This window comes from Ranitomeya imitator, chromosome 4 (assembly GCF_032444005.1).
Source record: "Ranitomeya imitator isolate aRanImi1 chromosome 4, aRanImi1.pri, whole genome shotgun sequence".
Classification (NCBI taxonomy): domain Eukaryota; kingdom Metazoa; phylum Chordata; class Amphibia; order Anura; family Dendrobatidae; genus Ranitomeya; species Ranitomeya imitator.
This window is the reverse complement of record NC_091285.1, coordinates 39,729,025-39,742,242: the sequence shown is the minus strand read 5'-3', so window position 1 is coordinate 39,742,242 and position 13,218 is coordinate 39,729,025. Positions and strand designations below refer to the sequence as shown.

The window sequence follows — 13,218 nt, the reverse complement described above, 5'->3', positions numbered from 1 at the left end:
CGTGCATTGCCATCGCAAACATCAGGACCACACACAATCATGATTTGAGGGCACCAATTGGGATAAAGAGGAAGCCCCCACACTCTGTTAACCATTTATAATGATGTAGTCACTATTGACAGCAGCATCTAAGGGGTTAAACAGATTTGGAAGGTGCCAACACTGATCATGGCTGATACAGCAAGTTGTCAGCTATAGTGTACAGCCGACAGCTGCTGGATTGTCACCTGTATTGGGAGGCTATTCTCTTATATCTCAGGTCAGTTAAAAGGCGTATTGGCGGTCATTAAGGGGTTAAACCATGCACTAATGCTCTAATAGAAATAATTCTATCCCACCGCTCGCCACCAATTGTCACGGATCCCTACTCCGTGGCGTCACTTATTCGTCACGTGCCTACTCTCACATGTGACTTGGAGTTGTGCCTGCAAGGGTTAATCTATCTCCCCACTCTGTCCAGCATTCACCCTCTGTCCTATGCTGCAGTGGGAGCATAGATCACACACCGACCCAGGCCACACACCCGCTCAATACACGCTGCCACCACTCATGGAATACACGGGCGATGAGTCCCGGAACTAACAATAATACTAATAAAATTGTACACTGCAGAGGAGGAGCTAACTTTTCTTTGTGCATAGTGTCAGCCTCCTAGTGGTAGCAGCGTACACCCCATGGTTCCTGTGTCTCCCAATGAGAGGCGATAGAGAAAATATGTCTATCACTCATAAGCCTCACACACCTTTAGGCTATGGATTCTTTTAGAACATTCAAGGTTCAACTTGTTAAAGCTTTATACTTTAATAATAAAAGGTTCAATGCTTACAATAAGAAAAAGGTATAAAAAATATGATAAAAAGACATACAACTTATGCAAAACAGTATCAAATTAAACAGGAGAAAACTTACAGAAATCATCTAACTGGTAGTTGTTTTCTGCTCCCTGAGGGGCGGGTGAATAGAGTTGGTGGAACACATCAGCATCAGCTTCTCAGGCTGCCCTCACATGTGAACACAATTCTCTGTCTGCAGCCTAAATTTATAACTTTGGTCTGAGGTCAGGTTTCTAGACCGGCCTCCCAGGTTAATATGGTAATTGCGGTCTGTTTGATTGGGCACGGCCACTCTACTAATGAATATATATTATTTTCCTCTGGAGACACTTGTGAGGTGGTTCCCAGGGATAGCTGACCCTCAGGCCGTAATTAGCGTCTCCCCTCCAAGACCTGGAAGGTGCCAAATGTTGCTTTTCTTCTCGGCCCTAGCTAGACCCCCTGGTGAGATATGGAGACAGAATTTCTACTAGTCCCAAGGAAGTACCTATTAACACCTAGGTGCGACTTGCCTTCAGGACAGATGTAACATTCACTAGTCACACATATAACCCTAGACATATGTATATGTATGTATGTGTATATATATATATATATATATATATATATATACATACATACATACATACATACATACATACATACAATTTTTTTTATTTTTTTTTTTTACCACAGTCAGTAATCTAGGCAATAAGCAGTAAACTACAGTAGTAATCCCTTTATATTGGTAAACAAAGTGGATTTGTACTAAGGTAAATTGTGCAGTTAGGCTACTTTCACCCTGGCGATTTTTTAATACGTCGCAATGCGTTGTTTAGGGGAAAAAACGCATCCTGCAAAGTTGTTTGCAAGATGCGTTTTTGCCCCATAGAGTTACATTACCGACGCATTGCGAAGTATTGACACACGTCGCAACCGTCTTGCGACGGTTGCGCCGTGTTGTGGCGGACCGCTGGGAGCAAAAAACGTTAAATGTAACGTTTTTTGCAGCCGACGGACCGCTTTTTCCGACCGCGCATGCGCGGCCGGAACTCCGCCCCCACCTCCCCGCACCTCACAATGGGGCAGTGGATGCGCCGGAGAAATGCATCCGCTGCCTCCATTGTGCGGCACAACAAACGCTAGCGTCGGAATCTCGGCCCGACGCAATGCGACGAGCCGAATCCGACGCTAGTGTGAAAGTAGCCTTACTTGTTTTGGGTTTTTTTTTTACAAATACTTTGCCATTTTACCTGTTTAACAAGATGAAACAATCCCTTTAACCCCTTCCCGACCTCCGCTGTACTATTACTGCGGAGGTCGGTACAATGCTTTGTTGTGGGCTCCGGCGGTGAGCCCGCATCACAGCCAGAACATGTCAGCTGTTTTGTACAGCTGACATGTGCCCACAATAGCGGCGGGTGAAATCGCAATTCACCCGACGCTATTAACTAGTTAAATACCGCTGTCAAACTCTGACGGCAGCATTTAACCAGTGCTTCCGGCCATCGGGCCGGAAATGAGCGCATCGCTGACCCTGTCACATGATCATGGGTCAGCGATGCGTCGGCATAGTAACCAGAGGTCTCCTTGAGACCTCTATGGTTGCTGATGCCGGCTAGCTGTGAGCGCCACCCTGTGGTCGGCACTCATAGCAAGCCTGTTATTCAGCTACATAGGAGTGATCTGATGATCGCTGCTATGTAGCAGAGCCGATCGAGTTATGCCAGCTTCTAGCCTCCCATGGAGGCTATTGAATCATGGCAAAAGTAAAAACAAAAAAAATTTGAAAAAAACTAAAAAAAAAAATAAAAGTTTAAATCGCCCCCCTTTCGCCCCATTCAAAATAAGGGTAAAAAAAAAATAAAAAATCAAACCTACACATATTTGGTATAGCCGCCTTCAGAATTGCCCAATCAATAAAAAAAAAAAGCATTAACCTGATCGCCAAACAGCGTAGCGAGAAAAAAAATTTGCATTAAAATCAATAACGAGCGATCAAAAGAATGTATCTGCACCATAATGGTATCATTAAAAACGTCAGCTCGGCACGCAAAAAATAAGCCCTCACCCGACCCCAGATCATGAAAAATGGAGACGCTACGGGTATCGGAAAATGGCGCAACTTTTTTTTAGCAAAGTTTGGAGTTTTTTTTGACCACTTAGATAAAACATAACCTAGACATATTAGGTGTCTGTGAACTCGTAATGACCTGGAGAATCATAATGGCAGGTCAGTTTTAGCATTTAGTGAACCTAGCAAAAAAGCCAAACAAAAAACAAGTGTGGGATTGCACTTTTTTTGCAATTTCACCGCACTTGGAATTTTTTTCCCGTTTTCTAGTACACGACATGCTAAAACCAATGATGTCATTCAAAAGTGCAACTTGTTCCGCAAAAAACAAGTCCTCACATGGCCATATTTACGGAAAAATAAAAAAGTTATGGCTCTGGGAAGGAGGGGAGCGAAAAACCAGAACACAAAAACGGAAAAGGGCAAGGTCTTGAAGGGGTTAATATTACTCTTTGCACCGCTGAGGAAATTAAATATACACCGTTCCCATTGAGATCAGTTGGCTGACGGATTTATCTGGGAAGTTCTCTGCCTGCGGCTCTAATACAGAGATATTGTTCCCTGTAGAAGACGGCGATAAAACGAGAAAAGAAAGCAAGAAGCTGATGGAAAGTTTAATGGCTTCATTTGGAGAGTCCACAGATTCTGGAGTCGGGCTGCAGTCAAAACCCAAGAAAAAGGCAAGTATCGGCTATATAGGTGAATATCGTCTCTAATAAGGGGCAGCCCCCAGCTCGTTATTTCAGGGGTCCCTTGTAGATTAACACTAGTGGCTCCTCAGATTCCAGGACTTTTAGAGGACGGATCCACATGTCCAAGTCACCTCTTCTGCAGTCCTGCTCAGTGCCCACCACCGCCTACGGTACCCTGATCTCTCTTGTTACTCCTGAAAATATCTATTAAATGTTTGTTTTTTTGTTTATTTATTTACAGAAGGGAAAGAGTGACAAAGAATAACTTGCTCATAGAAGCGAAGGTAAGTGTGATTTTTGTCTATTGCTGACAGTTTATAGATAAACAGCAATATTCTGCTATTTGGCTTTTAGGTGAAAACAACCATTATGGAAGAATCGGTGTCAAAAATAATGGTGGCACATCTATTGTCCTTGTAAGGTGCAATAATCCCGTATGTAGAGGGGTGGCGGACCCCACTTATAGGATAACTTGGGCCCACAAATTGCTTTTGACATGTTTCCAAGCTTTGAATTAATTGCAACAAAAATGGAGCCCCTTCACGACTTTTGACGTATATTTGTCATATGACGTGCCCCTGCCTGTGATGTCAGCTCGCACGCTGAGCCCATCATATCCTTTTTTTTTTTTTTTCCTCTGCATATGATGACTTAGTTAAAGGGAACCTGTCACCCTGAAAATCGCGGGTGAGGTAAGCCCACCGGCATCAGGGGCTTATCTACAGCATTCTGTAATGCTGTAGATAAGCCCCCGATGTTACCTGAAAAAGGAGAAAAAGACGTTATATTATACTCACCCAGGGGCGGTCCCGCTGCTGGTCAGGTCGGATGGGTGTCTCCGGTCCGCTGCGGCGCCTCCCATCTTCTTTCCATGACGTCCTCTTCTGATCTTCAGCCACGGCTCCGGCGCAGGCGTACTTTGCTCTGCCCTCTTGAGGGCAGAGGATAGTACTGCAGTGCGCAGGCGCCGGAAAGGTCAGAGGCCCGGCGCCTGCGCACTGCAGTACTTTGTCTGACCCTCAACAGGGCAGAGCAAAGTACCCCTGCGCCGGAGCCGTGGCTGAAGATCAGAAGAGGACGTCATGGAAAGAAGATGGGAGGCGCCGCAGCGGACCGGAGACACCCATCCGACCTGACCAGCAGCGGGACCGCCCCTGGGTGAGTATAATATAACGTCTTTTTCTCCTTTTTCAGGTAACATCAGGGGCTTATCTACAGCATTACAGAATACTGTAGATAAGCCCCTGATGCCGGTGGGCTTACCTCACCCGCGATTTTCGGGGTGACAGGTTCCCTTTAAGTGTGTTGTCCACTATTAGGACAACCCCTTCTTAAAGTAAATGTTCGGCCCCGAAAAAATAATAAAACCTACACTCCCATCCCGGGACACTGATGCAGTGGCATCGTGTCACAACAACCACATGGGAGAGCGAGTGCTGACATTTTTTTGGGTACTGCGCCGGCACAGGAGGGGAGTGTAGGCTTCATTATTTTATCAGGGCCAAACGTTTAGTTTAAGAAGGGGTTGTCCTGGAAGTGGACAAATCCTTTAATCTGCCCATAATGTGCCTTTAACAGCCGTGCGTGGATCGAAATTCCGTCCACGGCTGTTAACCAGGTAAATGCCAATGTCCATTTCTTAACAGCTGGATTTAAAACACGCCTGTGTGTAGGTCATAGGAAGCTGAATAAAATCATACCTTGCTAGCTGCGATTCAATGTCTTATTCCAGAGAAATCCATGTTTTTCTTAATATGTAAATGAGCTGTTAGGATCTATGGGCCGGACATAGATCTCCCCGAGAAATTGCTTCTAGATCTTGTTATAAAAGACAGGGAAAGTTACCAGTGTGAGACATGTAATAACTGACAGTCTGATCTACGTGCCTCACACTGGTAATGTCCCCTTTCATTTACAATAAGCAGTGGAGGGCTGTCCGGCCCATAGATCTTAACAGCATATTAACCCCTTCCATTTTTTTCACTTCTGCTTTTTCTTCCCCTTTCCAGAGCCATAAACTCATATTCTTCTGTCCCCATAACCGTATGAGGGCTTGTTTTTTTGCGGAAAGAGTTGTAGTTTTGAATGACACCATTCATTTTACCACATAGTGTACTGGAAAACTGGAGAAAAAAATTCAAGTGCGGTGAATTTACAACAACAACAAAAAAAAAATCCTTCAATTTTGACACTTGTTTTTTTGAGAATTGTTTTTATGACGTACCTTGTGTGGCACAAATGACCTAGCAATATAATTCTCATTCGTGTGATTACTTCAATGCCAAACTTTTCCAGGTTTTTTATTGTTTTAGTGGTGGAATTTTTTTTTTTTTAAATTTTGCCAAAAGGGTTTGAGGGATTGTCGCCATTTTCCGTGACCTACAACTTTTACATTTTTCAGCTGATGGAGCGGTTTAAAGGCGTATATTTTGCAGGGCAAGACATTTTTTTTTTTTTTTTTCATTGATGCCATTTGGGGATGGATGTGACATTTTGATAACTTCTTACAGCATTTTTTGTGGTAATACGGCAACAACAACAAAAACGCAGTTGTTCTATTTACGGTAGTTACCAATTGAGTTAATTATTTTTATATTTTGATTGGACTTTTCTGGACACAAATGCCAAATGTGTATTTATTTTTAAACGGTGAAAAGGGGTTGATTTAAACTGTTTAATTTTTTCATATTTGTATTTATTTTTTTAATACTTTTCATTACTTATTGGTCCCCTTAAGGAACTTGAACCTGCGATCGTCTGACCGCTTGTATTATACACAGCGATAACACAGTACCGCTGCATAAAATAAAAATGGCAGCCATCTTTGACTTTTCGACACAAGCTGGGTTTCGAAAGTGCTCCATAATTACAGGCATGGAGGTCTTCTACAGACCCGTCATAGCAGCTCATCAGCACCCCACATTCCCATCATAAGAGTGCCAATGAGCGCATAGAATTACGCACCCCCATGGCGGTTCGCTGTTGGTCTTGGCAGTGGTCGCTAACAGTCGTGGGTGGATCTTGGGTCCGCCCGCGTGTGTTAGAGGAAGTATGGGACGAGTTCACCTTGTGAGCCCACTACGTACACCGCTACTGACTTGCGCCGTCCATGCACGGTAAGGGGATAAGAAAAACGTGGATTTCTCTGGAACACATCAGATTTCAGATATCAAAGTATGACTTAATTCGGCTTCCTATGACCTGCACCCATATAGACGGATTAGGGGGGGCTGATCCTGCTGACCAGTCCCTTACAGAACAGGTAAGTTTAGGTGAGTGAGGTTTAACTAAATGCATGCAGTAGGTTTAAAAAAAAAAAAAAAAATCTGGTTTTGAAATGTGTAGCATGGTCTGTTGGCAACTTTTCCTGCTGGTCCTCGGAGAATTTCCAGTGTTTGGCGTATGACCATGTGCAGTAGTTGAGGGGGAAACGATCCCACCTTTAAAAGTTGTCAACCATCCATAGACATAATGGTGGGGTCTTACCCTTTGAGCCACCACCGATCTCCAGAATGCCCCATCTGGATGGAGCAGTGAATGGCTTTGCGCTCTAGCACTCCATTGTTTCTCCATCAGACTGCTGGAGTAGGCAGAGAATGAATGGAGCATTGCTGTGCATGTCCGGCCACCGACACGTTCAGACTGCGTACTTTAGAGCCCTGTAGTCAAGCTTGGTGAGGGTGCAGGTGGTCCATTTCCCATCACCCCAGCCAGCCCCCTATGTACACAGCACTGGTCATGTGTAACAGAGGTTACCGTTTTTGTTTTTTTTTTTTTTAGCAGAAAACCTCTTAAAGAGGCCATAAATAAAAATTGTGTGTGCATGCTGCGGTTCTCCTGAATCCGGCGTTGCTTTTCTTTTGTTCCTGCTCCTCTCTATTCCTGAGATATGGCCTCCTCTTCCTTGTAAGTAAGTCTAGTGTTAGTCAAATGGGTGGGGTCCTCACCAAGCCATGCCCAGCTGGCTTTTAATAAATATATATAATTACATTTATATACAGAGAAGAGGCGGCTATATTTCAGGAACGGAGAGGAGCAGGAACAAAAGAAAAACGGCAGATTCAGGAGAACAGCGACGTTTACACCAGTGAAAAAATAATTACCGTATATACTTATGCTTATACTCGAGTCATTCCCAGGGGTCGGGAATGGGAGCGGGGGCTGTCTAGTAATATTCACCTGCTCCTGGCGCCGTCTCTTCACGTCCCTGTCCCTGGTTGTCCAGGCGGGCGCTGACCGCTTCTTCCTGTAGTGAGCGGTCACATGGTACCGCTCATTACAGTAACGAATATGGACCAGACTCCACTCCCATAGGGGTGGAGCCGCATATTCATTACTGTAATGAGCGGTAGCATGTGACCGCTCACTACAGGAAGAAGCTGTCAGTGCCCGGAGAACCAGGGACTGCACCGCGCCAGGAGCAGGTGAGTATAACGCAGTGAGCGATATTCACCTGTTCCCCTGACGGCCGCCGCTGTGTCTTCCCCGTCCTCTGCAGTGACACTGAGGTCAAAGGTGATGCGATTAGTGTGCACTACCCTCTGCCTGAGCGTCACTGCAGAGGACGGGGAAGACACAGCGGCGGCCATCATTAAAATGCGGACCAGTGAATATAGCAAGTGCCGGGGGCCTGAGAGGTGAGTGTCATTTTTTTATTTTTTTTTTTAATCGCAGCAACAGCATATGGGGCAAATATCTGTATGGAGCATCTTATGGGGCCATGTGCAGCATTATATGGGGCAAATATCTGTATGGGGCCATGTGCAGCATTATATGGGGCCATGTGGAGCATTATATGGGGCAAATATCTGTATGGAGCATCTTATGGGGCCATGTGCAGCATTATATGGGGCAATTATCTGTATGGGGCCATGTGCAGCATTATATGGGGCCATGTGCAGCATTATATGGGGCAAATATCTGTATGGAGCATCTTATGGGGCCATGTGCAGCATTATATGGGGCAATTATCTGTATGGGGCCATGTGCAGCATTATATGGGGCAAATATCTATGGGGCCATGTGCAGCGTTATATGGGGCAAATATTATTATTATTATTATTATTATTTATTTATATAGCACCATTGATTCCATGGTGCTGCACATGAGAAGGGGTTACATACAAGTTACAAATATCACATACAGTAAACAAACTAACAATGACGGACTGATACAGAGGGGCGAGGACCCTGCCCTTGCGGGCTTACATTCTAAGCATTATGGGGAAGGAGACAGTAGGTTGAGGGTTGCAGGAGCTCCGGTGTTGGTGAGGCGGTAGCTCCGGTGTTGGTGAGGCGGTAGCTCTGGTGTTGGTGAGGCGGTAGCTCCGGTGTTGGTGAGGCGGTAGCTCCGGTGTTGGTGAGGCGGTAGCTCCGGTGTTGGTGAGGCGGTAGCTCCGGTGTTGGTGAGGCGGTAGCTTCGGTAGTGATGAGGCAGCAGCGGTGTCAGTGCAGGCTGTAGGCTTTCCTGAAGAGATGAGTTTTCAGGTTCCGTCTGAAGGATCCGACTGTGGTTGATAGTCAGATGTGTTGGGGCAGAGAGTTCCAGAGGATGGGGGATATTCGGGAGAAGTCTTGGAGGCGATTGGATGAGGAGCGAATAAGTGTGGAGGAGAGAAGGTCTTGGGAGGACCGGAGATCACATGAGGGAAGATATCGAGAGATTAGTTCAGAGATATAGGGAGGAGACAGGTTGTGGATGGCTTTGTAGGTCAGTATTAGTAATTTGAACTGGATACGCTGAGGGAATGGGAGCCAGTGAAGAGATTTGCAGAGGGGGGAAGCGGAGGAGTAGCGAGGAGAGAGATGGATTAGTCGGGCAGCAGAGTTAAGGATGGACTGGAGAGGTGCAAGGGTGTTAGCAGGGAGGCCACAGAAAAGGATGTTGCAGTAGTCAAGGCGGGAAATGATGAGGGCGTGCACAAGCATTTTAGTAGATTGGGGGTTGAGGAAAGGACGGATCCTGGAGATATTTTTGAGCTGGAGGCGACAGGAGGTGGAAAGAGCTTGGATGTGTGGTTTGAAGGACAGGGCAGAGTCGAAGGTTACTCCGAGGCAGCGGACTTCGGGTACAGGGGAAAGCATGATGTCATTGACTGCGATAGATAGGTCAGGTAAGGAAGATTTGTGGGATGGAGGAAAGATGATGAGTTCAGATTTGTCCACATTGAGTTTGAGGAAGCGAGAGGAGAAGAAGGAGGATATGGCTGATAGGCACTCTGGGATTCTGGACAGCAGAGCGGTGACGTCTGGGCCAGAGAGGTAGATCTGAGTGTCATCAGCATAGAGGTGGTACTGGAATCCATGGGACTTTGAGTTGTCCCAAGCCAAGTGTATAGATTGAGAAGAGTAGGGGTCCTAGAACAGAGCCTTTGGGGACTCCAAGAGAGAGAGGGTGGGATGAGGAGGTAGTATGGGAGTGGGAGACGCTGAATGTGCGGTTGGAAAGGTACGAGGCGATCCAGGATAGGGCGAGGTCTTTGATGCCAAAGGAGGAGAGCATCTGCAGTAGGAGGCAGTGGTCAACTGTGTCGAAAGCAGAGGACAGGTCTAGAAGGAGGAGTACAGAGTATTGTCCTGTAGCTTTGGCGGTAAGTAGGTCGTTAGTGATTTTGGTCAGGGCAGTCTCAGTTGAGTGATGGGGGCGGAAACCAGATTGTAGATTGTCGTACAACAAGTTAGATGAGAGGTGGGAGGAGAGTTCAGCATGGACGTGCTGCTCCAGGAGTTTGGAAGCAAATGGGAGCAGCGATATTGGGCGATAGCTGGACATAGCAGTTGGATCGAGGGTTGGCTTTTTAAGGATAGGCGTGATTGTGGCATGTTTGAACGCAGAGGGGAAGGTGCCAGAAGTTAGTGATAGGTTGAAGAGGTGGGTTAGGGATGGGATAAGTGTGGTGGTGAGGTTGGGGAGGAGGTGGGATGGGATGGGGTCGAGCGCACAGGTGGTGAGGTGGGATTTGGAGAGGAGACAATTAAGTCCCCCTTCAGTGATGTTGGATAGGGAGGTTATGGGGTTTGGGCACTGGTCTGGTATACAAAGGGGTTGTGGTGGTTGAACAATAAAGTCTTGCCTTGTCTGGTCGATCTTATTTTTAAAGTGTGTGGCAAAGTCCTCAGCAGAGATGAGGGGGCAGTGGGGGGCGGAGGAGGGAGTTAAATGTTTTGAATAACTGTTTGGGGTTGTGGGATAGGGAAGATACGAGGGTTGTGAAGTAGGCCTGTTTAGCAGAGGTGAGTGCAGATTTAAAAGCGAGTGTTGCTTGTTTGAATACAGTGAAGTCGTCTTGCGAGTGTGTTTTCTTCCCACGCCGCTCCGCAACCCTGGACACTTGCCTTAGCTTTTTGGTGGTGTTATTATGCCAAGGTTGTCTATTGATACGTCGCGCTCTGCCATGGACGAGAGGGGCAACCGTGTCAATAGCGGATGCGAGAGTGGCATTGTAGAAAGCAGCGGCACTGTCTGTGTCGTGGAGTGAGGATATGGATGCCAGTGGTAGGATAGAGTCAGAGAGTGTGTGGGTGTCTAGGTGTGCAAGGTTTCTGCGTGGGTGCGCATGTTGCTGGATATGGATGATTGGTGAGGAGGACAGGGATGAGAAGGTGAGCAGATGGTGGTCGGATAGAGGGAGAGGGGAGGTGGTGAAGTTAGATAGAGAGCAGAGACGGGTGAATACCAGGTCTAGTGTATGCCCAAATATCTATATGGAGCGTCTTATGGGGCCATGTGCAGCATTATATGGGGCAAATGTGTCTATGGAGCATCTTATGGGGCCATAATCAGCATTTGTGGAGCATTATATGGGGCAAATGTCTGTATGGAACATCTTATGGGGCCATAATCAACATTTGTGCAGGATTATATGGGGCATATTTTAATATGGAGCATCTTATGGGGCCATCATAAACTGTATGGAGCATTATATGGGGTTCCTGATTCAATATGGATATTCAAAAACACTTAACCTACTGATATCTCAATTAATTTTACTTTTATTGGTATCTAATTTTATTTTTGACATTTACCAGTAGCTGCTGCATTTCCCACCCTAGGCTTATACTCGAGTCATTAAGTTTTCCCAGTTTTTTTGTGGCAAAATTAGGGGGGGTCGGCTTATACTCGAGTATATACAGTAAATCTTTCTGGCAAGTGATGGGTCTTACGTAAAGAGCTTGAGGATCCCCCATCACTATTATCAGCCCTGTTTTCATCCATCTTGATGTCTTACAAGTAATACCTTGATTCTATTTTCCTTTCTTTCAGAACGTCGTTGGATGGAAGACTTTAGACATCGTTTTGTTTTATATGTATATTTTGTCTACACCGTTATCAGGCTAACCAGAAGAAGATAATATTTTATTACTTTTTTTTAGACCTTTTATTTAAGGTTTTGTGAGCTACTCTGTTTCTACAGACGTCGCTGAATAAAGCCTGTACAGATCAGGTCCGGATATGGAATTTCTTATATTGTGCTTTTTGACCTCTCTTTCTTGATGCTTGTATATTTATAAAAACTGATCAGTTCAAACAGAAGCAGGTGACATCCCGGCTTCATTGTGAACAATATATATATAATTTTTTTTGTCTCTGTAAGATATTTTTACACTTTTTAAGAAGCTTTATTTTAGTGAAGTGAATGATTTCGTTTGCTTTCTTTAGACTTACGAGGTTAACCGTGACATTGTGGTTACTCTGTAACGTTCCACTGAAAATAAAATAGCAATGCTGTGATAATGCCGAAGGTGCGGGTAACCTCATCTACCTGGAATGGTACATGATATATTTCTGGCTGCCTTTAGTCACCACTAGGGGGAGCATACTGATGAACCAGGTAAGTATACAGCGCCCTCTAGTGGAGGCTGAACGCAGACTGAATTTTGTAATTTAAAGGGAACTTTGTAAAGGACAGAACTCCGTATATCTGCAGATAATAGGGTTATTCTGCGGGTAAATGGCATTGTCATGTTTGGCTGTCTTATTGGAGCAAGGGCTAAAGGAAAAACATTATATCCTCCCTGTGGCCACTGGTTTCCAGTCACTGAGGTGGTGCAGAGAACGTTTAGTAGCTCTCCGATGACTGGAAGCGAGCGGCTGCAGGGAGGATATAAGTTAATTTTCTCCCTGCAGCTGCTGCTCCAGTAAACTAGCCCAACATGGTTAACCCTATATCTTCAGGGAAATGGTGCTTCTGGAAGTGATGGCTTCCGTTTAAGACTTTGTTCACACTGCATCCATCAAAGAATTTATTTAGAGGTACACTCGCACCATGTGTTCCTCCATGAGAGGTTGCAATGTATGCAAATGTACAACAGTAATGTCGGATAATAACCGATGTAAAAAAAATAATGGTTTCCTTTTTTTATTATTCGGAGTTGTACATTAAAGAAAATAGTTATGACACAATAAAGACTTTGTAGAGTTGTTCCCGGGAAGCCTTCATCACCTTTGTAGATCAATGCGGATCCCGTAGACCACAACCAATCTAACTCTCCTATTCAACACAGAGTCTGAAATCTTTGTCCTCAAGGTGCAAGACTTGCACAGAGAGTTTAAGGCCACGTTCAGACGTTTTTTGTTTTTTTTCCCCCACATACGCAGAATAATGGAACGTGAGTCATCGGTGCTTGCTCCGTGCTTTTC

General features: G+C 45.3%; 1 protein-coding gene across 6 annotated transcripts in view; it reads left to right on the top strand.

Moving 5' to 3' along the window:
* TCOF1 (treacle ribosome biogenesis factor 1) overlaps nt 1-13,002 on the top strand; it is an 87,078-nt gene extending 74,076 nt beyond the window's left edge. For all 6 annotated transcript variants that reach the window (XM_069763570.1, XM_069763573.1, XM_069763572.1 and 3 more), the window contains 3 exons: nt 3,454-3,566; nt 3,820-3,862; nt 11,842-13,002. In XM_069763570.1, the coding sequence (XP_069619671.1) occupies nt 3,454-3,566; nt 3,820-3,843 (137 nt within the window). In that variant the 3' untranslated portion in view covers nt 3,844-3,862; nt 11,842-13,002. The remainder of the gene's footprint in view (nt 1-3,453; nt 3,567-3,819; nt 3,863-11,841) is intronic.
* The last annotated feature ends 216 nt before the right edge of the window (nt 13,003-13,218 follow it).